This window comes from Dipodomys merriami, unplaced genomic scaffold (assembly GCF_024711535.1).
Source record: "Dipodomys merriami isolate MVZ:Mamm:240054 unplaced genomic scaffold, mDipMer1.0.p SCAF_14, whole genome shotgun sequence".
In the NCBI taxonomy this organism is placed as follows: domain Eukaryota; kingdom Metazoa; phylum Chordata; class Mammalia; order Rodentia; family Heteromyidae; genus Dipodomys; species Dipodomys merriami.
In genome coordinates, this window is record NW_027202715.1 from 10,022,306 (window position 1) to 10,050,180 (window position 27,875).

General features: G+C 36.9%; 1 protein-coding gene across 12 annotated transcripts in view; it reads left to right on the forward strand.

Annotated features, from left to right (window-relative positions):
• Positions 1-27,875, forward strand: part of Nrg3 (neuregulin 3) — a 1,039,983-nt gene that overhangs the window by 781,422 nt on the left and 230,686 nt on the right. For all 12 annotated transcript variants that reach the window (XM_070020737.1, XM_070020731.1, XM_070020739.1 and 9 more), the window contains exon 3: positions 15,566-15,639. In XM_070020737.1, the coding sequence (XP_069876838.1) occupies positions 15,566-15,639 (74 nt within the window). The remainder of the gene's footprint in view (positions 1-15,565; positions 15,640-27,875) is intronic.

Here is a 27,875-nt window from a genome sequence, read left to right on the forward strand (position 1 = left end):
AATCTAATGTCCAAGGTAGCATCTAGTAGGAGATGATAGCCTCTTCTTTCTCTTTCCATTCAAGAAGATTGTCTTCCATTCCACTATTCACAACCATCTTCCTTCGTTTTCGGGATTTCTTCTATTATTCCTGGTGTGGTTTCTCTACCTTAAAAGAATCAAGAGTCAACCTTGTGGTTCTGATTATTTCTCCATTGTTGTTCATTATCTGCCCCTTATTCCTAGCAAGAGGTAATACTAACACTGAAGGTTGTAAGGAGGAAGACATCTGTGGGCTTAGGAAAGGTAATTAAAAACTTTTCCATGTTCAGCAGCATTAAGAAGTTAGGATCCACATGCCCTGAGCACAAATCACAGCTTGTAATCTTTTGAACTGCTTTGCCACTTGGTCAGATTACTTTATTGTTTCCAAACCTCTGCTTTTCATCTCTAAAACTACAAATAAAGGAATGCTTCACCAATAATACTGAACGAGTTAAGAGTCTGTTCTGGACACTGTCTAGCATGGAACCAAAAAAAAATTACCTGTACTTGAGAAATATGATTTTTGCCTTTTCTACATTGAATATTGTAAATCACTTCCAGAAGTCTCACTTCTTATTTACTTCTAACAAAGGAGTATTTTTAAAGTACTAATTATAAAATGGACTAATTATGTCATAGCCTTGGGAAGTTTTAGAGTAGGTCATTAAATTTATAATTGTAATTGTGGTGTGACTTTTTTTTCTAGGTAGAGGTCTGATCATCAATCCCCCAGAAGCCTTTATATAATGTAACATTTTTATTTGAAGCCCCAGAACAGAATGAGAAAACAAGAGCTTTTCATCTTCAAAAGGGTATATGAGCTTTAAATAATTAGGAGGCACAGCTCACTAGAGCAGCCAACCAAAGAGACTAGGAAGGAAGAAATGAGTGTCTGGAGGGGGTTGGGGGAGAAATCACTCTGTCAAGGGGCTGTGAGCAGACGGGGCATGTGAGTTTTTGTGCCTGGGTATGGTTAAATAGTGCTGATGTCCTTGTGGGAAAGGTTGGGATGGATTACAAGGATTAGTAAAGGTTCCCAAAGAGGCTAGTGCACAGATTTACTATTAGAGGTTTTATAAGTTATCTAGAATGATTGGCAAAATGATCTTTGGTGGTGATGTTATAAAAGCATACTTGCATGCTATGTTTTAGGTTCTTCAAATCTATGGATTCCTCACATTTTTATTCAGCTAAGCTCTAGAAAAATGAATCTTTCTTAAACCTGTCCAGGCATTCTTGTCATTTTGTTCCTAAACCATACCCTGTAACAACTACTTAGGTAATATTACATAGGTAATGTATAGGTACCACACTACTTTATATAAGAGACTTGAGACTTAAGCATCTTCAGATTTTGATATTCTTGATGGTCCTGGAGCCAGCCTGCCATTGAGAGTGGAAGAGAAATGTATAAACATAGAAGTACTCATAACCTGGCTTATGCAATTGTAACTCCTTTGTACAACTATTTAGTGATAACAATTATAATTTTAAGAGGGATCATATCAACATCCATATATTTTATCATGTGCTATACAGATTATATAGAATATTGGACCTATGTCAGTGATCAGTTACCCAAATGCTCATTTGATTCATCTGCAGAACTCTTTCCTACTTCAAGAAATATATCTATCTCTTAGGCTGTCTTTCAAATAGAGCTAGCTAGTCAGTAAGCAACCACTAAATTTAAGATTGTCTCTGCTTACAGCGGTCTGTTCCTTACATCATTTCCTGAAACATCTAGTTTTTATCCAATCACCATCTTTTTCCTCTTTCTTTTTCTTTTGGAGGGATGGGGTTCAGACTCTTTCTTTGTCTATTCAGCAGAGGTAAAAGTTATATGATACTGTTACCAGTCTCGGTATTAATTTATCATTCCATGTTGATCATTTCAAGCTTTCTTCATTTGTGTAAGTACCTATATTTAATACTTTTCTATTTCAGAGAGGTTTCCCTTTTCAGGTTTACCAAATTTAGGCTTCTCAGTATATGAATAGTATATGAGCTTGTACATTAAGAGGTTAGAAGATATTAACACAGAAAGTTCCAAAGTCTTGTTAAATAGGGCATTTTTCTTATAAGCATCTCAGATTGACTAAATTATGCCATTAAGTGATGGTGAGAAAATATTAAATTTTTGGTCTCCCTTTCATTATTATCTATATTGTAAGTGTGAAAGGATAAGATCCTACTTAATTAAAAAAAGAAACGGTGGGCTGGAAAGGTGGCTCAGTGTTAGAGTGCTTGCCTTGCATTCATAAGGCCTTGGGTTCAATTTCTCAGCACCACATAAGCAGAAAAAGGCAGAAGTGGCGCTGTGGCTCAAGAGGTAGAATGCTCACCTTGAGCTGAAGAGCTGAGGGACAGCACCAGAGACCAGAGTTCGGGCCCCATGACTGACAAAAAAAAAAAAAAAAGGCTAAACCAGGTGCTGGTGACTCATGCCTGTGATCTTAGCTACACAGAAGACTGAGATCTGAGAATCATGGTTCAAATTCAGCCAGAGCAGGAAAGCACTTTGGGCAGCTTTGAGCAAAGAAGCTCAGAGAAAGCAGTCAGGTCTTGAGTCTTGAGCTCAAACACCAGGACAGGCACACACACACACACACACACACACACACACACACACACACACACACACACACACACACACACACACACACACACACACACACACACACACACGCTAATAAAATGAAAAAGTTAAATTCAAATGAACACATATTTACATATTCCTTGAGACACAGTAATCTTTTCTCTCAAATTCTATCTCCTCATCCAGAAAAGAGGCGCTGTAATGACATTTCCTTTGCCTCATTACAAAGGCTACATATCTAAGTTTTGTAAAGATCTTAGCATTTATTTATTTATTTATTTATTTATTTATTTATTTATTTATTTATTTATTTATTTTTCCCCTGCTCAGTCTTGGTGCTTGAATCCAGGACCTCAGTGCTGCCCCTGAGCTTTTCTGTTCAAGGCTAGAGCTCTACCACTTTCTTTAAATTTAAATTTTATTGTAAAGGTTTTGTGCATAGGGTTACAGTTACATAAGTCAAGAAGTGAGTACACTTCTTTTTGAACAGTGTCACCCCCTCCCTCATTTTCTCCTAGTTTTTCCCCTCCCAATCCCCTTTCTCCCTAAGTTGTATAGTCCATTTCCAATATAGTATTGGTTCATCCTCCATTTCTGTGTTTCCTCTTCCCCTCCTGAAATCAGGTAAACATATATATAAGACAAATGCTACAGAAATCAAAAACATAACAAAAGGAAATAAACTGAAGGAAAAAAATAACTGAAAACAGTACAATAAAAAACTTCTTGGAGTTAATTTCGATAAACATGATTTTATATGATCATGTACACATAGCTATTGAGCTCTAGTGATACTTTCCTAAGTACCACTTTGAGCCACAGCTCCATGTCCAGTTTTTTGGTGATTAATCGGAGATAAGTGTCTCACAGACTTTCTTTCCTGGGCTGGCTTTGAGCCACAGTCTTCATCTCGAAGCCTCTGGAGTAGCGAGGTTTATAGATGTGAGCCACCAACAGCCAGTTGCAGGGAGGGGGGGCAAGCAGTCAGGGGCTTGGCTACAATCTCTAAGCTATTGGGCTAAAGGTAAGTGCTCTACCACTTTAGCCACAATAAGGTTAAAATGTCTTATGGGGGTTTCCTGCTCATGGACTTTTTTGCCTGGGATGGATATGAGCTATGATCCTATATCTCAGCCTCCTGAGTAGCTAGGATTACAGGCGTGAGCCATCCTTGGCTGGCAGCATTTATATTTTGCATAAAGATCCCAAGAGGTTGATTCTTTGTTTATTTATTGATCTACTAGATGTGCAAGTACTTTCTGGTCAATTTCTTTTTTAGATTAAACACTAATAAGAATATCACACATAGTACTCAGGACTTGATTGACTGAATGTGAATCTCTCTTTCTTATTAACATTAGCAGAAAAAAAGTTGGAGACTTTTTATGTTTGAATTTATTTAGCATTCTCTGAGCTTTCATTTCAATTTGTCTAACTCTCCTTTTAAATACTTACTCTTACTCCTTTTAAATAATTACTCTGAATTCCATTTTTATTTTACTGTTTATGAACATCTACTACATTTTTGTCACCATGCCTATGTCAGGTTACATTTTCTTTGTTTTAATTAAGATTCAGCAATTACATCTATGTGATAGTTGAAATGTTGTCCCTTAAAATACCTACTCTAGGTTGCCTATCCTTACAAAGGTTTTGTATGGTTTTTTCAGTTCCTGTAAACATTCAGATTTAGAATAATGTTTTACTATCCTGTCTAGTCCAAGCTACTGGGTTTGATATTGTCACCATTTTTGACTGAGCTTTGTGACAAGAAAAAGAAAGAAAGAGAGGGAGAGAAAGCAAGAATGGAAAGAAAAATAAAAAAGAAAGAAAGAGAGAAAAAGGAAAGGGAGGAAGGTAGGAAAGAAAGAAGGTAAGAAAGAAGGAAGGGAGGGAGGGAGGGAGGGAGGGAGGGAGGGAGGGAGGCAGGCAGGCATGTTGTCACAACTTCTAGCCAGTTGAATTGTATAGCCTGCTCTTCAAAAGAACATATGTTTTCATTGGAATGATTCCGTAAACTCTGGCATCAGGCACGGCAGATGAATGTAGGATTAAGTCTTGGCTTTTTGAGAGAAAGTGTGTAATAGAGACAACACTGGATTTAGAAGCAGGATATGTAAGCCCTGGTCCTTGTTCTATCCCTGATGTCCTTTGAGGAGTTAGTCATCATCCCCTATAACTCCTTCCTCCACAGAATGATGTGGGTGGAACAGATGCTTTTGATTTATTCTATGTCCATGACTCTATACTATCAGAAATGTTTACATTAAAGTCAAAATGAACTATACAACTTGTGGATGGGTTGGAAGGGAAAAACTGCAAGAGAACAAGGGTCTAAAAGAAATGCATTCTTTCCCTGACTTACATAACTATAACCCCTCTGTTTTTAGCATTGTCAAGTAAAAATAATGTTAAAAAGGCAAAATCTGTAACTAAATCTTGTTTAAGGCAGATGCTCTGGTTTTTTGTCTAAGATGCTCTATACTATTGAGAGATTGTTGTTACACAAAGTCAAATGAAGAAAAACTATGTCATAAAGAGTCAACACAGCAAAGAACTAGAATCACTTCTTTAAAATTTGTTTTGCTTCGGTGTTTGTCTTTGCCAGTCCTGGGTCTTGAATGCTGGGCCTGAGCATGTTCCCTGAACCCTTTGTTCTCAATGTTAGTCCTCTACCACTTGAACCACAGCTCTGTTTCCAGCTTTTTGTGGCTAATTGGAGTGTGAGAGTCTCACAGACTTTCCTGCTCAAGCTGGCTTTGAGTCTCCTGAGTAGCTAGGATTACAGGCATTAGACTCTGGCACCTGGCTAGCATTATTTTTTTAATAAATCTAAATTATTTGCATTTTATATGACAATATAACTAAGAATATTTTTACCTTAAAAATGGCTATGCATAGAAGCTTAAGCCTGTAATGGTTGCCACTTGAAAGTCGGGGAAATTGGGAAACCTTAGTTTGAGGGTAGCTTGCCTGTGTATAAAATTTCATGAGATTTCATCTTCACCACAGACTGAGGGGGGTGATGTGTGCCTGTCTGTCATTGTCAGGGTCACAGGAAGCATAAGTAGAATGATTGGTAGTTCACGCTGGCTCTGGAATAAGAACAAGGCCCTACCTTGAAAATAGCTAAGGCAAAAAGGAACTGGCTCAGTATTAGAGTGCCTGCCTTCTATTACCAGTACCAAATAAGAAAAAAAAAAAAAGTAAATGAAGAAAAAAACAAAGGAGGAGGCAACAATGCTTGATAAAAAATGTACTCATTACCTTGCTCAAGTAACTGTAACCCCTCTGTACAGTATTTTCACAATAAAAAAGCTTATTAAAAAATAAAGGGTTTATAATAAAAAAGACACCAGCCATGGATTTATTCCTTTGCTCTAGCTCTCTTACCCCAACCCCTTACCTCCAACCATTCTCCAACCACATATTTGCAAACTGATGTAACTCCACCCATTTGGGAAAATGTCCTGTTTTATAGTTTTAGATCACTAAATCACGTATTTTTGTGTCTTGATTTGCATTTTGTATTTTAAGTGAAAATATTAATATAATTTATGCAAATGGCACACATAAATTCCACAAAAATGACTAATTCAACTACCACAGCCATAGATTTTGATTTGTTTTCTTTTGCATTTGGAGCATTAGCTTTGAAGGTAAGCCCCTTGTGCCACATCTTTCTATTTTGCCATCCCTGGCTCCATCACTCATCTCAGTTTCCGAAGTTGCTCTTAACGATACACTTAAGTGAGTAGAATAGTATGATTAAGAAATGGGAATTTTTCTGTAAAATTGAGGTAGGTCTAGCCACGGAGTCTCCTGTTTTTTTTTCTTAACAGAATTTGAGGCTCAGGGTAATGATTTTGTTTGAGCATCCATTTAAACCTACAAGCTTACACTGTGTACTTTTTATTTTCAAGTCCAAACCTTACTTTCATCTCCTTCTGAGTTGACCAAGGCTTTTAATATGAAATCACTTTCCTTTCAATCCCAAGCTGCCTTCTTGCTGGTGAATGTCATACATAATGAAAGATTATATCCATTTATCCTCAGCAGTAAATCATTTAACACACAAGGGAGATGTATTATTGTGAATTCTGATCAAAGAAGCCCACTCCCTTTCACTGGCAAAAATACTGCCCCCTTGTTAGTGGATTGTGCAATACCCTGAGAGAAGCAGGAGAAATGATGCTGTTGGATGAAGGTTTGACAACTCTAGGGGTTTTAAAAATGGCTTTTAAAACAGTTAGGCTTCCTGTAGACCTTCTATGATCCAGGCTGGTGAACTGTAAAAGTGTTGTGTACCGCCCCCGCCCCCACTTAATTAAATCAGAAAGCTGTGAGATTTATTTTTTTATTTTTTACAGCTTGTTCTGTGATGTCTGCAAACCAATTCCTGAATGACACTCTGGATACTTTGCTCCTTTTCTTAGAGAGACAATAATTATTATCACTTCTTTCTGATGCATGCTGTGAGTGGTTTTATCAGTTCATTTGCTAATGAGCTCCTTCTCTTTTTTATAATGCCAGTCATCAGGATGTCTTTTAAAAAAGAATCATCTCCCAGATTTCATTTTCTTTTCACTCTCCAGGAGCCAGCTTGGTGCTGGTTTTGCTCACGAGAATCACCCACACCACCCAGAGAACAAGGCTGATCTCTTTGATCTCTTGTGGCTAGCTTACTCTCAGAGTTTCCTGTCCACCTGCTCAGTGAGCTTCAGAAAGGACAAGCTCAGTCCTTCAGAAGAATTACTCTTATTGTTTGATCTTTGGTTTTAGGATATCATGGCCCTGTATTACACATCTATGTTCACTGTTTTTTACATTCAATAACATGTAAATGCCTCAGTATTAAAACTATCTGGAGTAGAATGAGATGGAGAACAAAGAGAAAAAAACAGAGCCTTTTTGCTACTACCTCACTTGGGCTGTAAGCCAGAAACCTCTTATAGCTTATTCCGATTTTACGCAAACTAGAAGCTTGTGATTCACACAATCAAATCAGAAAACGGCACTCCCCATTTGCAACAGTTGCATTACAGTACTTCATTTGTTCATCTCTCTCACCCTATCACTTTTTTGGCTATTAAAGAAGGAGATATTAAAAACATGCATCCTACTCTTTTACACCATATGAATTCATATCGTGACTTGCCGGGCTATATAGAAATGAGTGCCATGTGTTCAAACAGATTCCTTATCATGAAGTCCCAACATCACTAACCAGATTCCCTTTTGCTTCCAAAAGGGTAAGATCTATTTAATAAGTAAAACACAGGAGAGGCTGTTACATTGTGATTTCAGGTAAACAGAAGTATCATTTTATCATATATTTCTTTTTTAATTAATTTATTTATGTTATATATATATATATATTTTATTGTGAAAATACTGTACAGAGGGGTTACAATTACATAGGCAAGATGAGTACATTTCTTATCAAGCATTGTAGCCTCCTCCTTTGTTTCCCCTTTCCATCCCTTCCCATCCTCCCCCTGCCCCCCCAACCCAATCCTCCCTCCCCCACCAAAGTTGTAAAGTTCGTTTTCGACATAACTTGTACATCTCATTGTTGCATTGGGTCCACCTGTATCCTTATTTAAATGATTTGTTTCATGTGTGACACTTCAAAATTATTTATCTGAAATCTATGTTTAACTAGTGTCCTACATTTCATCTGGCAACCTTCCATCCATGAGTCTGGGGCCTTTGCTACTCTGGAGATGTCATTCCCCCACCTTGGTAACTGCTGTGGACAGACTTCTGCCTACTTTTCATAGGGAAGTCCAAGTCCCCAGTAAAATTGTGTCTAAACATAGAGTCTTTAGAAGGCAATTAAGATTAAAGGAAGTCTTAAGGATGTGGCTTTGATTCTACTAGAATTGGATTTTGAAAGAAGAGAGAGGAAGAAATAGTAGGCATAATGAAATGGCAGTCATCTCAGTTCAATCACAGAGAATATGTCAGATACTGCCACCCAAGTGTGCTCCTTCATTTTGAACTCCCATTAAGAAGTGTGAGAAGGAAGGTGTGTTAGCTCATGTCTGTCATCCTAGCTACTTAAGAAGCTGAGATCTAAGGATTATGATAGAAAAGTCCATGTGACTCTTTTCTCCAAATAACTAACAAAAAGCCAGAATTGTGGTGTGACTCAAGTGGTAGAGTGCTAGTCTTCAGAAAACAACAACAACAAACAAACAAACAAAACTAAGGGACAGTGCCCAGTCTCTGAGTTCAGGCTCCAGGACCGGTATCAACAAATCTAAGAAAAATAGGCATTAGTTGTTCAAAGCTAGGAAAGTTTGTTAGAACAATAGGACCTGAATAAAAGTAATTTCAGGATGCCTTACTCATGCTTCATCTAATTTTCTTGCTAAACTGGGAGCTGACATGTATAGTCATTAAATTACCTTCTTAGTCTGAATCAAATAGTTTTTATAGTTCTGAGCAAATAGAGAAAAATGAAAGTAGACAAAATCTGTGACTTCCTAATTTCTCCATCTTGCAACAGGGAAGGGGTAACATTGGACCTTGAATTCTGGCCAACCATTGGCCAAAAAATATCATGGAAACTTTGAATTAACTAATAAACATGTAAAGGACTTTCCTGACTTTGTTCTTAGAAACCAAACTGACCACAATTGTATAATCAGTAGTTACATTTATAAGAAATAATGGCTGTGTTTTTGCATGAGCCTACATGCACATATCCTAAATCAAGGTTTATCTCATTCAGAGATGAGCACCTGAAACCTCTAGGAGATTATTCACAAATTTCCAGTACCCTGGTAAATTACAGAATTGGATTCATCCTGTCCCAGACATACCTTTTTCTGTTATAACAGGCTCAGGTACTAAGACATTACTATCACAGCCTTTTCTCAAATTGAAGCAAAATTCCCTTCACCCTCCATCTGTCATTGTTAGCCTCTTATCCTCATGGTCATTGAGATGATATCCAAAATACAGAAAGTTCCCTCAAAGAAGTTAAACTCTTATGTTGTTAATTATTTTCTCATGTTGACAAAAGATTATTTTTACTTCAGATGCATTAACATCAAAACTAAAATACGTAGGATGGAATATTTGATCCCAGTCACCTCTTTCAGCTTGCTAATGTGGATGGATAGTGAGGCCTGAAGTGACCTTCATAAGCAAGTAGGGATCAGCATCTTTATAAAGCCTGAATTATACAGTCAGATGATAATTATATATGAAAGAATGAATGAATGAATGAAATGAATGAGTGAGTGAATAAATGGGTTCCTGGATCCCTGAAACTGATCCATGATGTACACCTGGTACTCTATACTTTGTTGGAAAGACCTTTTGGCATAGTGATCACATATTTGTTATTCTATTTGTTTCAGGCTTAAATTGTTTCTTTTCTGTCTGGCTCAAATTGTGACTGAAAGCAATATACTTTCTGGATTTGAGCAGATGCTGAACATTTTGCAGAATTTAAATTTTACTAAGGGAATAACTTTTTCCCAAAAAATTCTCATGCTTTTGTTTTTAAAATTGTATTGTTAAGTAGTTGTAGAAAGAGGTTACAGTTCCACCCAGCAGGTTATGAGTACAATGTGTCTTGACCCATGTTACCTCTGCCATCATTCTTCCCCATATTCACCCTCTAATTGTGCAGTTTAATTTTTACATAATGCACATTAAATATAATGACAGCCTAGGTTGTTTTCTTAACATAATGAGATACAACTCTGCTAACAAGAAACATCATTAGCTGTGACAGTTGCTTCAGGTCTGGAATTTGTGGTATATTTGAAAGTGATATATAACTTATTGAAAATCATCCTTGAGTTACAAGGCAGTTACTATTCTGCAATTTATATTAATTCAGTTCCAAATTTTTCCTTTTGTTGTAGCAAGACTTTAACCACAGCGAATCCACAGGTAATTCTAATACCAATTGGTTAACTTAAATTTTTCGATATCTTAATTAGTGTTCCTTCTTAAATAAGACCACTTAATTAAATTTTCAATTCAGCTAAAAGAAATTTAGACTTTAATCAGCGTCACAATATTCTCCATAGTCAAACCAGCTTCAGTGACAAGTGGCTGGGGACTGAATTTGTTCTGACACATTAATGCTTTTGAGCCATTAACTCTAGGCTGAAGATCTGCATCTGGAATGATGCTTGTCCCAACTAACACATACTTGACATTCAGAGTAAGCCTGCTTTGGAATTCTGGCTCCCACATTTGCCATCTCCTTGATGCTGGGCAATCTGATTTGTCTTCATAGGAATCTACTCTTTGTTTTCTTTGTCTAATTAGTTGGTTTGTGGGAAGAGGGGACTTTAAAAACATGTCTTGTTTTGACATCGAGGATAGTTTGTGAATAATCATTGTTACTATCCTTTGAACTACATGTGTGCAGTACTCAACCTCACCCTCAACCCAGCTGCTGGAAATCATTCTACTCTGTAACTAATCTTTTCGTTCGAGTGTTTTTTGGTGTTATTGTTTGCTTGTGCTAATACTGGGGCTTGAACTCAGGGCCTTGAAACTGTCTCTTAGTTTTATTTGGTCAAGGGGGTACTCTACCACTTATGTTACAACTTCACCTTTGGCTTTTTGCTGATTAACTGAAAATAAAAGTATCATGGACTTTTTCTGCCCAAGCTGCTTTCCAATTACTATGCTCATATCTAAAGCTCCCGAGTAGCAACAATTACAGGCATGAGTCACCAGTGCTAGTCAGAGTTCAACATTTCTAAATTCTACATCTGAGCTTCTTTATTTAAAACAATGTGCTCCAAGCTCATCTATGCTGCCACCAGTGATGGAATTTCCATTTCTTTTTGGATGAACACTATTCTATTTTAGATATATACTAGATTTTCTTTAGTTATACATTCATAGTTAGATATTTAGGTTGGTTCTATGTCTTGGTTAATATGAATAATGCTACAATGGTCATAGAAATACAGCTATCTCTTTGACATACTGCTTTTGTTTTATTTGAATATATATCCACCGTATTTCATGAGATTGCTGGAATTTCCAGCTTTTGGGAAAAAAGCTTGCATACTGTTTCCCATAATATCAACAATAATATAAAGTCTACTAGTTAATGTATGGGAGAAATAAATCCAAGAGGTATTTTGTATAATATGATGACTATAGCTTAAACCAAGACATTATATACTTAAAATTGCAAAGAAAGTAGATTTTAAGTGCTCTTGATAAGTACTGAGGTAATACATGTTACTTAGTTTGATTCATTGTTCCAAAATACATACATGTTTCAAGACACCAGATTGTTCTTGATAAATAGATGCATACAACAGGTGTTTGTCCCTAAAAAGGAAAGAAGTTATCATTATTAGTAATAATTTTCCTAAAGTCTTCAGAGTACTAACTGTTGAGACCATTTTTAAGTCAATATGACCCTCAAGACACTTGTTTTACATCAGTGCCAAGTATCCAAGTTTGCTTAAGGATATTTTGTGATTGGATGATACTTTACAAATCTAGGTCTTTCAGGTGTGTTTTATTAGGGGTGGGACAGCTTGGGGGATTCAACTCAGGGCCTCACACTTCTCACACTTGCTAGGCTGGTGCAACATGGAGTCACACGAGCCTCAATGGTTACTTGTAGGATAAGATCTCACCTCCCACCTAGGCACCCACCTAGGCACACCTCCCAGCTATGATACACCTGCATTAGGCTGGCTGCCATCACTGGCATCACAGGCATGAGACATGAAATCCATATTGCTTTGTGTGCACAGTCTCACAGACTTTTCATACTATGTTCCTCCTAATCTTATCTTTCTATGTATCTTGGGATGATAAGTAAACATCATCTCACAAGCCTGAGTAGCTAGGATTATAGACATAAGCCACCTGTACATAGTTCATCTTACTTTCTTTATATAGCTGTAACCTGTTTCTCTTGTCCTGAGAGAATGCTCCCTGATCTTCTCTATCTACTTGTAGAGTCAATATATACCTATGAACCAGTCATTGTTGGCCACCCAGGCAGGAAAGTCATGAGAATGTTATCTCCAAGAGGCCACCAAGAAGCCAGAAATGGAAGTGTGATTCAAGTGGTGCATTGCTAGCCTTGAAAGTAGAAAAAAAAAAGCTCAGGGACAATGCCTAGGCCTGAGTTCAAGCTCCAGGACCAGCAGAGAAAACAAACAAAAAGATTCTATGAGACAACTGGGAAATAACTGCATTTCCAAGTTACTGAATTAATTCCTCAATGTTAGTATAGTTTCTATGATGCAAGGCTTGTAGGGGATAAAGAAATACGGAAAATGGGAGTAGATAAATTAGAGAAGGTTTGAAATCATGACAGCTGAAGAAATAATAGATTATCAATGTGGGTGAGGCAAGCTCTGTGCATTATCTTTGAAAGTGTGTCATCTACTAATAAAACTACCTATGAGTTTCTCCATGTTATTAATTCTATCAGGTTTAAATAGGAATACACAGGAAGGCTCTTTATTAGTATATAACTGTCTCATGTTCTTTCTTTCAAAAGGAAAACCTACACAAATCAGGCAACACAATAGTATTTCTCAAACTATCTCATCATTATACTGGCACAGGCTCACCAAACTCAGTGGGTGTAGGAGATGTACACTGAGTGATGCTTCTCCCTTTGCAATTTTTCTTTAATAGTGTCACAAATCCTACCCATTTGCCTGCCTGGCCTGCTCACAGCATTCCATCTTCACATTTGGATGAGCCTGAACTTCACTAGGTGATATATATGTGTGATTTTTAAATGAGAATTTTAATATGTTATTTTTCAAACTCAGCACCAATTAGCAGTGACTCCCGCCTGGTTCACACGGGTGCAGGGCTTGTTGCTTATGGGATCACAGGGTTCCCAGTGGGTATTCTAAGCCCCAGTGAGGTTGCTTCTCTATCAGCTGCCTTTCTTTTCTCCTGGCCCTAGATAGGCAAGGAAAGCAGCAGGAAACAGCTCTGGCCCTGGAAGTTTCCTGAGCCCCCAGGAGGCCAGAATGCTTCAGGCAGCTTCTCCTACTCATGGCAAATCAGATTAAGACTTGGAAAAAAAAATTCTTCAAACCTTTCCCCCTGTTTTCTTTTCCACACACGAATGGAATAATGGCTTTTAAGTCAGGAACAACCTTTAGAAAGCAAGCCAACACAAAAACAGCACTTCCCCTTAAAAGCTGCTAGCTTCCTACCATAGGGTTTTCATATTAAATAAAGATACAAATAGTGAAAGGGTACTTAAAAATCCCTCCCTCCCCCGGCGCGTGTTGGAAATGAAATCTTCAGAATGTAAATGCAGAAGCCTAGTCCTAACTAGCATGTCACTCAAGATTGTAAAGGAAAAAAAAAAATGAAAAATTTCTCAGGAATAGAGTAGTCTGAATCATCAGGGCATGCATTCTGAAAACAGAACGCTAATTTTATTTTCGTTATCATCCATGTGTTTCAGTCCATCCTAAGTATCTTCTGAGTTTTTAAAAAAGCCAACCACATGCTTTCTTTATGTCATGTGCAATAATCTTTTAAAAGGTTATGAAAATAGGATTCTGCATGAAAATTTTTGTTTTGAGTAGTTGGTGATATTTCTGAGAGGTCTTTGTTCTTTACTAGAGTAGGAAAAAATGGCCAAATTCAGTTCCGAGTGCTGGCTTCGGAAGGTGTTGAAGAGAGCCTACCTGATTACCCAAATTCCAATTGGGCACACAATAAAAGATAGAAAAATCACCTATGCACCTTTCAATTGCGACTCCAGTTGCAGTAAACCTCGTCTAATAGTTTATTGCACCCAGCAAACAAAGCCTATTTTAAGGGAAGAATTCAGAGCTCTCTTCTCTAACAGAACTGCAGCTTTTATTTATTTATTTATTTTTCTTGTCAATTTCATAGATTTCTAACAACCAGAGGATTGTTTCCGAAATCTGATTTTTATGCCAGTGTCACAATTTCCACCTCTGTAAGTAGAACAGATTTCATCCCAAGAGCAACAATGGTTGCTTTCTTGCTTAACTCGAGCATGACAGATTAAGCTTCAAGCAGACCAGAAAATGCCACCTTTCACTGAAGGAGACAGAGCAGCGTTTGCAGTCTCTTCGGTCTTATTTGTTCCTGGAACTGGCAGCTGATCTGTGGTGCTGTCCGTGCCAGCCATGCTAGCACTGATTGAGGGAGCTGGGGAGAGTTGCTTGACTGTAGGAGGCTATGGCTCATTGCCCACGCGTTCAGGCAAATTCCTGGCCTTCCCATTGTCGTCTGCCTTGGGATAGTTGCTTTGTGCCATGCCCGGCAGACACCAGACACTTTATACACATGTTGGCTGAAAAGAAAAAGGGGAAGAGAAAAATGTGGGCTTAGGAAGAGGCCTCTTTGACTTTGCTGGATAAATGCTGGTGGTGTCTTTGGCAAAGTGCTTGGGTGATGTGGGGGTGGGAAGAATAACTAAGAGGCAAACTCAAAAATGCCAGGTGAGTGAATGAGCAAGCTAATAGGACACACGGAAATGGAAAAGGCTGTCGCCCAAGTCTGTAATTGGTGTATTATATTAGAAAGCATTTTTTAAATAAGAAAAACGGTACTTGCAGTGTGATAGTTCTGAATGCATTCTAGAGACTGGTGTATTACATAAACACATGTACACCTGTTTTGGGAGTTATCATAGAAGGATGATCATTATTCAGACTGCTGACCAACACATCTGAGATATTTTTAAATTAGGTATTGCCTATGACGGTAAAAGAAACACAATTTTTTCATAGTTTTGGTGTTTTACTTTATACAGATATAAAATATAGACCCTGCCTGTCAATATCAGAAACAGACAGAATCAAATAACAGAAAAGCTGGAATATACTATTCTTACATATGCTCATTGCTGGCTCTTTTACTGGTTAAGATGTTGTAAGGAGTCCCATGCATATATTTTTTTCTTTTCTCCTCTCTTCTCAGGTGCAAAGAAGGCTACCAAGGAGTCCGCTGTGATCAATTTCTGCCCAAAACCGACTCCATCTTATCAGATCCAAGTAGGTCAAGGCTTTTTCTTTCCTCTAATGCAATACATAGGCAGCCTTTGTCTCTGAGCAAGGGTTGTTAATGCTGCTGAAGATGATATTACATGGCTGTGTCTCGGAAAGTTGCCAAGGTCAGAAGGTGGGGATAAACATTAATGTTGAAAGCATGCTCAGAGGCAACTACTTTTGTCTTCTCTAGTGAGACTGGGTTCTACTTCTAACCTCTGTGGAGCTGACTTTCAGTAAATCATGCCGGCTTTGCTCACCCCAATAGTAAGGATAGATAGCAATAAAAGAGCTTATTATTTACCCAAAAGAATAATACAAAAACTCCATTATCACCTGGCGCTGGTGATTGATACGTATAATCATAACTACTCAGGAGGCCGAGATCTGAGGATCTTGGTTCAAAGTTATCTTACACAGAAAAGTCTGTGATACTCTACTCTCAAATTAACAAGTAGAAAGCTAGAAGTGGAGGTATGGTTCAATTGGAAGAGCTTCAATGTCAGGCAAAAAAGGCAAATGAAAGTTACTAGGCAATAAATTCAAATCCTAGAACCTACAGGGAAAAAATAAAATATCAAAAATTGCTGGGCTCTGGTGGCTCAACCTGTAATCCTAGCTACTCAGGAGGCTGAGATCTGAGGATCACAGTTCAAAGCCACCCCGGGCAAGAAAGTCCATGAGACTCTTATCTCCGATAAACCCTCAGAATACTGGAAAGTAGTGCTGGGGCTCAAGTGGTAGAGTGCTTGCCTTGAGCTGAAGAGCTCAGGGGTAGCACCCAGGTCCAGAGTTCAAGCCCGACAACCGATTAAAAAAAAGATCAAAGATTAAATTGTCATATGGTTTCTGACAGTGTAGATAGCAATTTGTAATAATAGTAAATATATTAAAATATATCTCATTGCAATAAAAAGTATATATATGAACCTGCATGAAAACATTTCAAACAACTTTGAAAACCCCAATTCACTCTGCATACCATTCTTTGTACATGAGGACTTCAGTGCTAAAGAAATTATATTTTTCTTCATGAGATAATACAATTAACCACTAAGAAAACTTGCATTGCTTGATGGTTTTTATACATGGATCAAAAGTAACTTATAACCAAATGCTCAGTTCTGGTTAAATGTAAAATTTTAAACTATATTTTTATGTAGTTGTCTGCTCTTTTAATTGCTACTACAGTTGAATCACTGCTAAAGAATGGAGATTTTTTTTAATTGAATAAACCAGGTTTAGTTCAGGAAGGATAATAACAGATATGTCCAAATCCTAAGGCAATGATATTGTTTTGTATTAAACATGCATACCACAGATTTCAGCAAATACTTTGGTCAACGAAAATTAGAAGTTGCTCTGCCAGTATGGATTTTGCCAGATAATAAACATGTCTAACCAGCTTTTAGCATCTTCTTAAAATATGTATTCTCATTTTTGTTGTTTTTATTAGCTTAAATTCATTATGTGGGGTGGGATATTATATTATTATGTTTCCAGCCATATTTAAAACATATTTCAACCAATCTTACCCCCTCAATCACTCTCCCCTCTTCCCCTTATTAAGACAATTATATCTTGCTTTTCTTTAAGCATTGCAAGCCACTTTCCCCCAGGGCAAAAACAAAGTTATTTAAATAAGAATAAATGTGTTTTAATTTAAATATATTTTCTCTTATCCAGATGCCCTGACTAAATACTTTTTTCTTTGAAAATATAGCTGTGGAGAGAAACGTGAAGGTTTTTGTAAAACTGGGAGCAATCCAGCCAAGGATATCTTTGTTCTCCCAAGTGTGACACAGAGAGCTCGGGGAATTATCCATATGGAGTATGGTTACTAAAGGGACCCTGTCCTTCTTAGCTGGTGCTTGTAACACTGCTCTCTAAGTGACTACTCTGGTTGTAGCTGGGAACCCAGATCTGGTATATTAGGAAGTATGAATAAAAGAACAGAGTTGATTATTTTTTATTATTTTTCTGTGAACTTTTTCTTTTCTCAATATCGCTTGTATCCTCTCCCCTCCCCTTCATGCCCCTCCTCCCTCCCGTCCCAGCCCATCCACAGATTCTCTATTATATCTACTTTCCTCCTTTGGTTTCTGTTTACTGCCATCTTTCCACATTTTACTCTTTTTTCTTTCATTCTCTCCTCTTCCCCATTTTTCTTCATGCTTTCCTTTAAAAAAAAATACGGGTCTGTTCAATGCTTATCAAGTACAGGATTCTGGGTAAGGTATTGCTTATAACACCAAGCGGGCAAATAATATTTCTTTAAACAAGCTAATCAAATCTTGCTGTAGAATTGGATACCATATTGTAATTGTGTAGGTTGCATAACTGAATCCATTTATGAGTGGGTGCTACTCAGAGAACATTAAAATCAGGGATGAAGACCCCAAACACGCAGTTCATACCAATATGAAGTGTAGAAGTACTTACAATGGTGAAATAAACATAGGAATATTTTAAATAGCAGACAAAATTAATCTATCTTTACTTGAGCTATCTTTTTGAACATCTTGCCTGTGATATTAATTTGTCATTAACAATGGCAGGTTTGTGAAATTTTCTACTGTATAAAACTATGAAATACAAATAATTTATTTATGTTGTTACTTTTTTATGGCTAGTTCTTGAATTCAAGGCCTGGGCATTGTCTCTTAGCTTTTTATTCAAGGTTGGGGCTCTATCACTTGAGCTTCACTTCTAGCTTTTGGTGGTTAATTTGAAATAAAAGTCTTATAAACTTCCCTGCCCAGGCTGGCTTCAAACTGTAATTTTCAAATCTCAGACTCCTGACCTACTTAAGATTACATGTATGGGCCATGAGCACCTAACACAAACTTATTTTTATATAAGATTGAACATAACAACAAAACCCCCTAACCTCTACATCTTTTCACCTAAAGGTGGAAAAGAAATGTACTAAAATGCTCAAAAGAACTTTATATTATTAACAAAATATTAGCTTTTTTTAAATACATTTTAAAAGCTGTCAGTTTTTAACATCCATAGATTTTTTTCCTCTTAATTAATGTATCTTAATTGTATAAAAGGGTTTTGTTTTGACATGTCCATAAATGCATATAAAGTACTTTGATTAAAATGAACATCTTTTATTACTCCTCTCTATTCCTTCCACTTTTACAACAGTAGGTTTCATTCCTCTTTTTATTTTTCTGCTAATAGTATGTACTCAAGGCTTTTCACACAAGGCTGGTGCTCTACACACTTCCAATTTTGGGTTTTGGTGGTTAATATGAGAAAAGGTTCTCATGGCCTTTCCTGCCCTGGATAGATTTGAACCCTGATTCTCAGATCTCATGCTTGGTTATAGATTTTTTTCTTATTATTAGATTTTCATAAACTCAGGTTAGCAGGGAGGATCTTGGAAACTGCCCACATTTTATAGATGTGGAAAATAGGCCTCAGAAATGCTAAATAAACTTCTTCAAGGTCACATGGAGAGTGAATGCTGGGGTCCAAATCACTCTGGAGCCCGACCTCCCCATTGCAAGCCCTTTCTTGGCTCTCCTCCTCTAGTTATTTTCAACAGGACATTTATCACTCTAAATTTCATTGACTGAAACTCAATGACCTGCGGCAAACATCATTCTAAGGAACAATATTTGCACAATTTTCATATCTTAATGCGGCAACTTGAGCTTCCATAGAGATTTAAATCCCTAACGAAATTTCCTTGTCAAATTTCTTTTTGAAGGATTGTTTAATTTACTGCTCATGATATCTTTGGGATGACTTTATGCTCAAGAAATCAGCTTTCCTTCAATACCTTCTCTCTGTATTTGCCCTTCTTCTTTTCTAGAGTTTCTTTCCTATTTCCCTATGTCACTATGTGCTTTCCTGATTGTCACCCCTATTACAAGGGGTTCAGAGTCTCTGCTTGGGTTGATCAGCTATATATATATATATATATATATATATATATATATATATATATATATATATATATATGTATATATATATATATCCATAAACATATACTCCTGCATATATACATATGTTACATATGTATCAATATATGCTGTACATATATGTATATAAATACATGTATGTGTATATGTAGTTATATTCCACAAAAGTATGTAATACTTGTATTTCATACTTAAGATTCTCTACACTAAAAACACTATTAGTTTTATGATGAATTATATATCCATGGGTCATTATGAAGATAACAATCACACTGATAAATGCTTAGTTAAAAGTCACACAGATTAGCATGGAAAACAAGGAATCTGGGTATTGTTGAGATGAGGATTGTTGGGAAACTGTTCATCCATACATTTATTTGTTCTTTCAGAAATTACTGAAGGATAAGCACTGATGTAAACAGATGACAAAACAAAACAGAAATAACTCTAAAAGAAAGTTAGGTAGTGTTAAAATGAGTTAGTAAGGGGTAGTTATTTTGAGTATGACCAAACATGGCCACCATTTAAAAAAAATGGTACAAATGATAAAACAAAAAGATCCTGTGGGAAAAAGAATATTTGATGAGAGAATCAGCCATGACAAAAACCCTAAGCCTTGGATCAACCTGATATAAGCAAAAGTAAACACACACTGCAAGTTATAGAATGAAGAGAAATGTGAGCATACAATCAGCATCTTCACTAGGACACCTTTCAGAGTGGCAGTCTCTACACTGTATAATAACAGTTCTGTAATAGGCATATGGGCCTGTCTGAGGAAAATGGACTTATGGTCACATTGGATTAGTGTTTATCAACCTGGAGCAAGTTTACATCCCAGGGGCCCTTCCTCAGTATCAAAACATTTTCAAACATTTGTGATTGTCACTACTGCATCTAGTGGTAGGAGGCAGATGCTAAGCAAAAAATACTGTAATGCCCAAGGTGGTCTCTAAAGCAAAGAATTATCTGACTCCATCTGTCACTAGTATAGGAAAACTGTAGGCATACATCCAGCCATATAAAAATTTGAAAATCAGGGCTAGTGACCCAGATGTTATACACATTGTGATGTGAAGCCTTCGGAGATCTTTAAGGAAAAGTCACTTGTACAGTCTTAAAGGGTTCCTTCAGAATCTGTTTGTCTAACACAGGAAGGAGAAATAAGAACAGAATTTAGGAAATCTGTTAACATGTTGACTTGAACTAGGATGCTACTAATAGAAGCTGGGCATGGTAGCACATACCTGTGACTATCAGTATAAAGTCAAGAAGGATCATGAGTTTGAAGCCAGTCCAGGAAAAGTGAGGGAGACCTTATCTCAAAAACAAAAATAAAAACAAATTAAAAACAAAGGTCAGAAGGTAGAATGGGACTTGAGGGTCCTGGGGTAGAGAAAACTGTGTCTGAAAATAATGCCAACAGACAACAGAAATAGAGTATAGAAAAGATGTTTGGAATAAGGGCAAAAGAGAAATCAGAAATAACTTTCATTAGAGCTTGAACTTGGTGAACGCTGTTCCTGTGGCTGAGACTGTAGTAACATCCTGACCATGTTTAACAGCAAACAGGAGCTGTGCTTCAATGGGATGTGGCTGAGCTGTCTGTTTATTTACAGGCTGGCGATCTGGACAAAGGTCAAGTCTGGGCTTACAGATGCATGGCAAATCCAGGCACAGATGTTAATTAAAACTATGGAAAGGATGTGGTCCTGGAAGTAACACAAATTAAAATACACCACAATATAGGGCCGAGGTTAGTCATGAATTTCACTGGAATTAAGAAAACAAAAATAAAGTAGGAATGTCAAAAGTAGAGAAAGAAATCAAAAGAAAGAAGAAAGGGTGAGTTGTTTCACAGACAGATGAATGAATGTAAGAAAAGAGATTTTTTTAAAGAACCATTCTGTGGTGGAAGAGGTAAACTTGGTCGAAGTGCATTGAGTGCATGTGGAAATAACCCCCCAAAACCTCACCATACTACAAATGCTAATTTGTATGTATGCTAATTTCAAAATGAATTTTGTTAATGAAAACAATTTACAAAAGAGCACTTGTGTTAATGTTACCAGACTGATGTGAGGGTTAGTCCCTATAAATGTAGGGACTCTTCACTTAGGGTCCTTGACTTTGAGCACAGAATAAGAATTTCTGGACAAGTCACAATGATAAGAAAACCTGGCAGAGCTTTATTGAGTAAGTAAGCAAGCAGACAAACAGAAGGGGCAGGGGCATACTCTAACAAGAGTGTGGGTTCTCTGGAAGGGAGATAGAGAGACACATACACCTAGGTTGTTAGGGGTGTTTATATGGTAAGGCAAGGGAGTATGACTTCAAAGTTATGCAAAGCTAGGTTTTTCATTTTTGTTCTAATTACTCATGTTACTTTCTGAGTTTCTGGATATTCTGGGGGCATTTCTTCCAGGTATGGATGCATCCTGCCATAAAACAGATCATTATCCTTGAGATAAGGAGGCCCCTGCTATCTGCTTTTTGGTAGGAAGTTGCTTAAGTTTTGGGGAAACATTTTTCTCAGGAAGGCATATTATTCTGTCAGACAAGTGATAATTCTTGAAATGAGAAATGCATCCCTCAGGAAGAAATACATCCTGTTGTCTCTCTTTGAAGCAAAGAGGGCATTTCTGTGTTTCTAAATACCGTATTTCTGAGTTCCCTTACCAGGCCTCAGCTTCCTCAATTATCCTGTCTCATTAGAAGTTATGTCCCAAGGTTGTTGGAGAAGGAAAGGAAAAGAAAGGAAAAAGAGAGTAAAGGAAAGAAAAAAAGGAAGGAAGAAAAGGAAGGAAGGAAGGAAGAAAAGGAAAGAAATAAAAGGAAGGAAGGAAGGGAAAGAGCGAAAGAAGACAAAGCAAAACGTACAACACATTATGTTCTAAGACCACCAAAGTAGATATTGGTTGAAGCATGGTAAAGTTAAGTAATTGAGTACATTTGGAAAGCAAACCATGTTCCTCAGTATAGATACTATAGAGAGTAGTTGATGATGCTGGAATGAGTGATGATGCCTACTTGAGTGATGTTTCTGAAGAGACATGGGGAAGGGACTCAGTGTAGGTCACAGAAAGGGATACACCATCAACAGTGAAATACAGACTACAGAATAAGGGTACAAAGTGCTAGGATTAGGGTGATCTCAGCCTCCTCAATGCAAAAAAAGTAGTTTTATTTCATCTAGACCAGTCTCCTTCCCTTACTATTAGTCTTGAGGAATTCTGAAGTATTTGTTATGTATCAGAGAGAGGTGAAAAACAGTGTTTATGTGTTAGCAAGGTGCAGTTGACATGGAAGATGGGAGTCAGGGTGAGAATCATTTGGCTCAAGATCTTGACAAGTACGTATTTTCATGCATTTATTTAAATAAAATTTGAAAAGCAAATTTTCAGGTAGAAAGATCTAAAATCACTATAGGAAGAAGGGATCATTGTACTTCTAATGGGATGTGTATTTTATTTCTTTAAAAAAATGGTTTTTGTGTGTCTATAGTGCTCCTGGGGCTTGAACTGGGTCTTCGGTGCTTTCCCTGACCTTTAGTGCTCAATACTAGCACTCTAAACTTGAGCCACAGTTCCACTTCTAGATTTTTCAGTGTTTAATTGGAGATAAAAGTCTCACCAGCTTTCCTGTTCTAGCCGACTTCAAACCCTGATGCTCAGATCTCAGATTCCTGAGGATTACAGGTGTGAGCCACTGGTTGCCCAGCTTTTAAAAATTAATTTTGCAAATTATTTTTATCTGGAGGTGACAGCTAAACTGATAGTGTTCAATATCTTCATTTCCAGAGCCATAAATTTCTCAGCTGATTTGTTCTCTGTCTTTCTCTAAGTTCATCTTGTCAGAGAAGTCAATGTGGTCAAAATATCCCATGCACATGGCGTTTATTTCACCTCCGATGGTTTGTCACATCCTCTGGTAGAAGTGAAGCAGCTTTGATTTACTACAGTTGATGTGGAAGAGGGATTGCTGAAGGTTACAAGCCTGATTCTGCTTTTATTGTTTCATTTGAAGTTGCCTTTTATGCTCCAGTAGCCCCCGTGAATTTGTGTTTTTCCAAGTGTCTGTAATGCTCACTGTCGAGCATAGCCCTGGATGACACATCCAGGTGAGAAACTTGGCTGAACACCTAGGCTGAAAGCAAGCTGTAAAGACCATTGAAGCTCAATGTCAAATAGCTCTCCATATTATAAATAACCAGAGCATCATGTGTAGGGATGCTTTATAAGTGAGGAAAATGGAAGTGGAGAAAAGTCTCCAGAGAGAAAAAGCAGGGAAAAGAAATCTTTCAGTGAATATGAATTTTCCCTTTCAATAAGAAAGTAGAAAATTACACATTGGACTGAATATTTGACAGCTCCTACCAGGATATAAGGCTCAAGATACCCACTACATGATCATTAAACTTCTAGAAACAATAGACAGCATATAGGTTATATGTACATATCTTATATATATATATATATATATATATATATACATACACACACATTCACATATGCTGTCTCTATAGTATATGTGCAATATAAATATATAAAAATATATAATATAATCGTATAAATCTATAATAAATGTAAAGATGTATAAGAGATATAGATAATATAATATATATATAAGTTTATGTATATATATCACATTTATGTATATATAATGATATATACATATAATATTGTATATATCTTCACTATCACCCCCAAGTAGCTATGCCCTCAAATGCATGCTGTGAACACAAGCAATACACACTGAAGGTTGGTGCTAATGATGTTATATATGACCAATGTTATAAGAAGAGAGTATCTGCTCCAGATAAATTACAGGAACATGCAGAGACATATGTGTTCTTGAAACAGAAAGTGCCAAATCAGGACTCTCAATTCTCACTGAAAAAAATAACTACATCTATATTATTAAAACCAACCAATTCTAATATAAGGATGTGTCACTTTGTTCTTGAAAGAAAAAGCTAAAAAAGAGAGAGGGAAAGAGAAAAGGAAGGAAGGAGGAAAGAAGGAAAGGAGAGAGGAAGGGTAGGAAGGAACTAGGAAGAAAGAAAGGGAGGGAGGAAAGAGAGGGGAAAAAGAAAAGGAAAGGAAGAAAGGGAGAGAGAGAGGAGGGATGGGAGGAGGGAGAGAGAGGGGGATAGAGACAAGGAGGCCAGCAATTAAGGGAAAATGAAAACATAAAAAAAGAAAACCCCATGAGTTTTTTGTGCTTAAGTAACTGGAAATAAGTTCTAACAAGAAGTTAGGAGACTGGAGTGGCCTGCACGTAAAATAAAAACTAAATGCAACAAGAATAAAGTAGACTATCCTGGAATAAACCCAAAGCTTCAGTTTTAGCTTAGATTAGATGGCTTTTCCTGGGTTTTGTGGGTGGGGGTGGAGTGAGGAGTGTACCACAATCACCAAGCTATGGCTTGGAATATGACTTACTCTTGGGATGCAGTATGGTAACAATCTGCCACTGCATTTAAAATGCCCTACAACCTCAGAAAAATATAGGCTCTAAGTAGAGGCAACTAAAAATACTCCCCATCAAGATGCTTACTGTAAGGGCTGACATGGTCCCTAAAATATAATTCCTGGTGATCTCACAGGAAAAAAAATCATAACAGCAATGAGAAAAATCCAGTGAAGAAATTCTTCCACGAGAGACTTGTTAGAGAATACAGAAGTCAACCCAGAATAATATATGGAGATAGCATAAAGAATAATGTGAGTTAAAAATAGATAAATCTAACAACTACAGAGGAGGAAAGAAAAAAGAGTCAGCTTGATAATTCATACTGAAACTCATCAAAAAGGTAAAGTACCATCATAATCACTATTATCCCATTTAACACTGAAGTATTTAGCAAACCTAATAAAAGAATAAGAAATAAGAGAGATATTGTATAAGAAGAAGTAAATCTATATTATTATGCATTGCAGAGCCTGTATCTTGTCTATGCACAAAATCAAAAGGAAGATGGCTATCATACTTAAGAGAGTGTGAAAATTGTATATAAATTATCTACTTATAGCTACAGACAAATAGAAATATAGTCTTGAAATATATTTGCATAAGAACCCTATTACATCACTTTCTATTTTTATTACAGAATATACATAGATACATGCATGCACATATGTGTATATGGGGATATTTATATACATATGTGCACATGTACATATATGTATAGACATGGATATAAATGTATATCTATGTATGTTTATACATGTATGTTTATCACTGTACATATACATAGACAAACATACACATGCATGGTTCTAAAAGAAAACACTTAACAAAGAATCATAGCCCTTAATCGAAGTATCCAAACCTTGACCTCTGTAAATTGCATAGGTAAAGTTTCAGTTCTTACACTATTTCCTAGGCCAAGCTCTTTGACGTTAGTCAAGAAATTGTTTAATCACATGTGACATCATCAATTCATCTTACTATGCTTACTCTTCTGTAAATACTATTTTTAAGACTCTATTTGTTTCCTTTTGTTCTTTACTTCTATAAGTTACCAAAGCCATTATCTTACATATTTTATACTTTAAAAATAATTTAAAATTTTTATAAAAAGAAGTTAACTAAATGCACATAATTCTTATGTACATACATAGAAATGCAGAATTGTTATAAAAGCTTCCAAGTAATGTATTATTGGTGAGACAGTATGTCATAAAGCTGTAAGGTATTTTGTACATTCAAAACTTTTCTTTAGGGGCTGGGAAGGTGGCTCAGTGGTAGAGTGCTTGCCTTGCATGCCTGAGGCCCTGGATTTAATTCCTCAGCACCACATAAGCAAAAAGAAAAAAGCCGGAAGTGGCGCTGTGGCTCAAGTGGTAGAGCATTAGCCTTGAGCTGAAGAGCTGAGGGACAGTGCCCAGGCCCAGAGTTCAGGCCCCACAACTGGACCCCCCCCCCGAAAAAAAAAAACAGAAAAAAAAACTTTGCTTTAAAAGCACTCATAAAGCCATAGTCATTATATTGTATATTTCATGTGAAGATTGAAGTCAGTTACACATTCAATGTGACAGGTTATATAAGCTTTAATATTTATTTCATGAACTGTTAAATAATCTACCTGAGCAAGTGTCTACAATTCAACACGAGGCTTATAATAGGACCTCCAAGATACGATTATGCATTTGAGATGCTTCTAAAATGACATATCCAATTTCTCTGGAAAGCATGTGGTTTTTATGATGAGCTATTGTCAACTTGATTCTCATCAGTTATAATATTTGTGCACCCACAAACATGTTTTATCTTGACATCTGATTCTTACACGTTTTTTATTTAGCATATAAGTCACATGTAAAAACCACACTCAGTTGAATCATAGCAAACAAACAATTTCTCTCAGAAAGAACAAATCTCAAAATTTATTAAAAAACGTAATATGCAGGCTAGGGAGGTGGCTCAGGGGTAGAGTGCTTGCCTTGCATGCATGAGGCCCTAGGTTCGATTCTTCAGCATCGCATAAGCAGAAAAAGCCAGAAGTGGTGCTGTGGCTCAAGTGGTAGAGTGCTAGCCTTGAGCTGAAGAGCTGAGGCAGCACCCAGGCCAAGAGTTCAGACCCCCACCCCCAAAAAAGGTAATATGCTATAACAAAGGACACCTGTTTCAAAAGATTCTTTAATAATTTTGCAGGATTAGAATATTAATAAGTGCATGTAATCCATGATAAAACCACACAGAAGGCATCTCTGGAGGCTGAAATAAAAAATATATTTAGAAAAGAAACATCTGCTTTGACTCCAAGGTCTTTGATCCATTTGAAGTTGATTCTGGTCCAAGGTGATATATAAGGATCTAGCTTTAGTTTTCTACAAGTAGTTAACCAATTTTGCCAGCACCATTTACTGAAGAGGCTGTCTTTTTTCCATTCTATTTTTTTTAGCTCCCTTAGCAAAGATTAGATGGCTATACATCTTTAAGTTCATTTCTGGGTTAACAACTTTGGTGTGGAGTTGGGGGAGGATCAGGTTGGGGGGGGGGAGAGGAGGAGTATGGGAAGGGATGGGAAGGGGAAAAAATGAGGAGGCAACAATGCTTGATAAGAAATGTACTCCTTATCTTGTCCATGTAATTGTAACTCTTCTGTATGGTATTCTCACAATAAAAAAAATTAAAAAAAGAAAAATACTCTACTTCTTAGTCATTCTAAAAAGAAAAAAGAAAAGAAAAGAAAAAGAAACATCATCTTCCCAAAAATTCTTAGTGAGCTGTAACCCTGGCACATACATGCAAAAACAGCAACGACAGGCAGGGACAGAAAGATCTAGAGTTACAGAA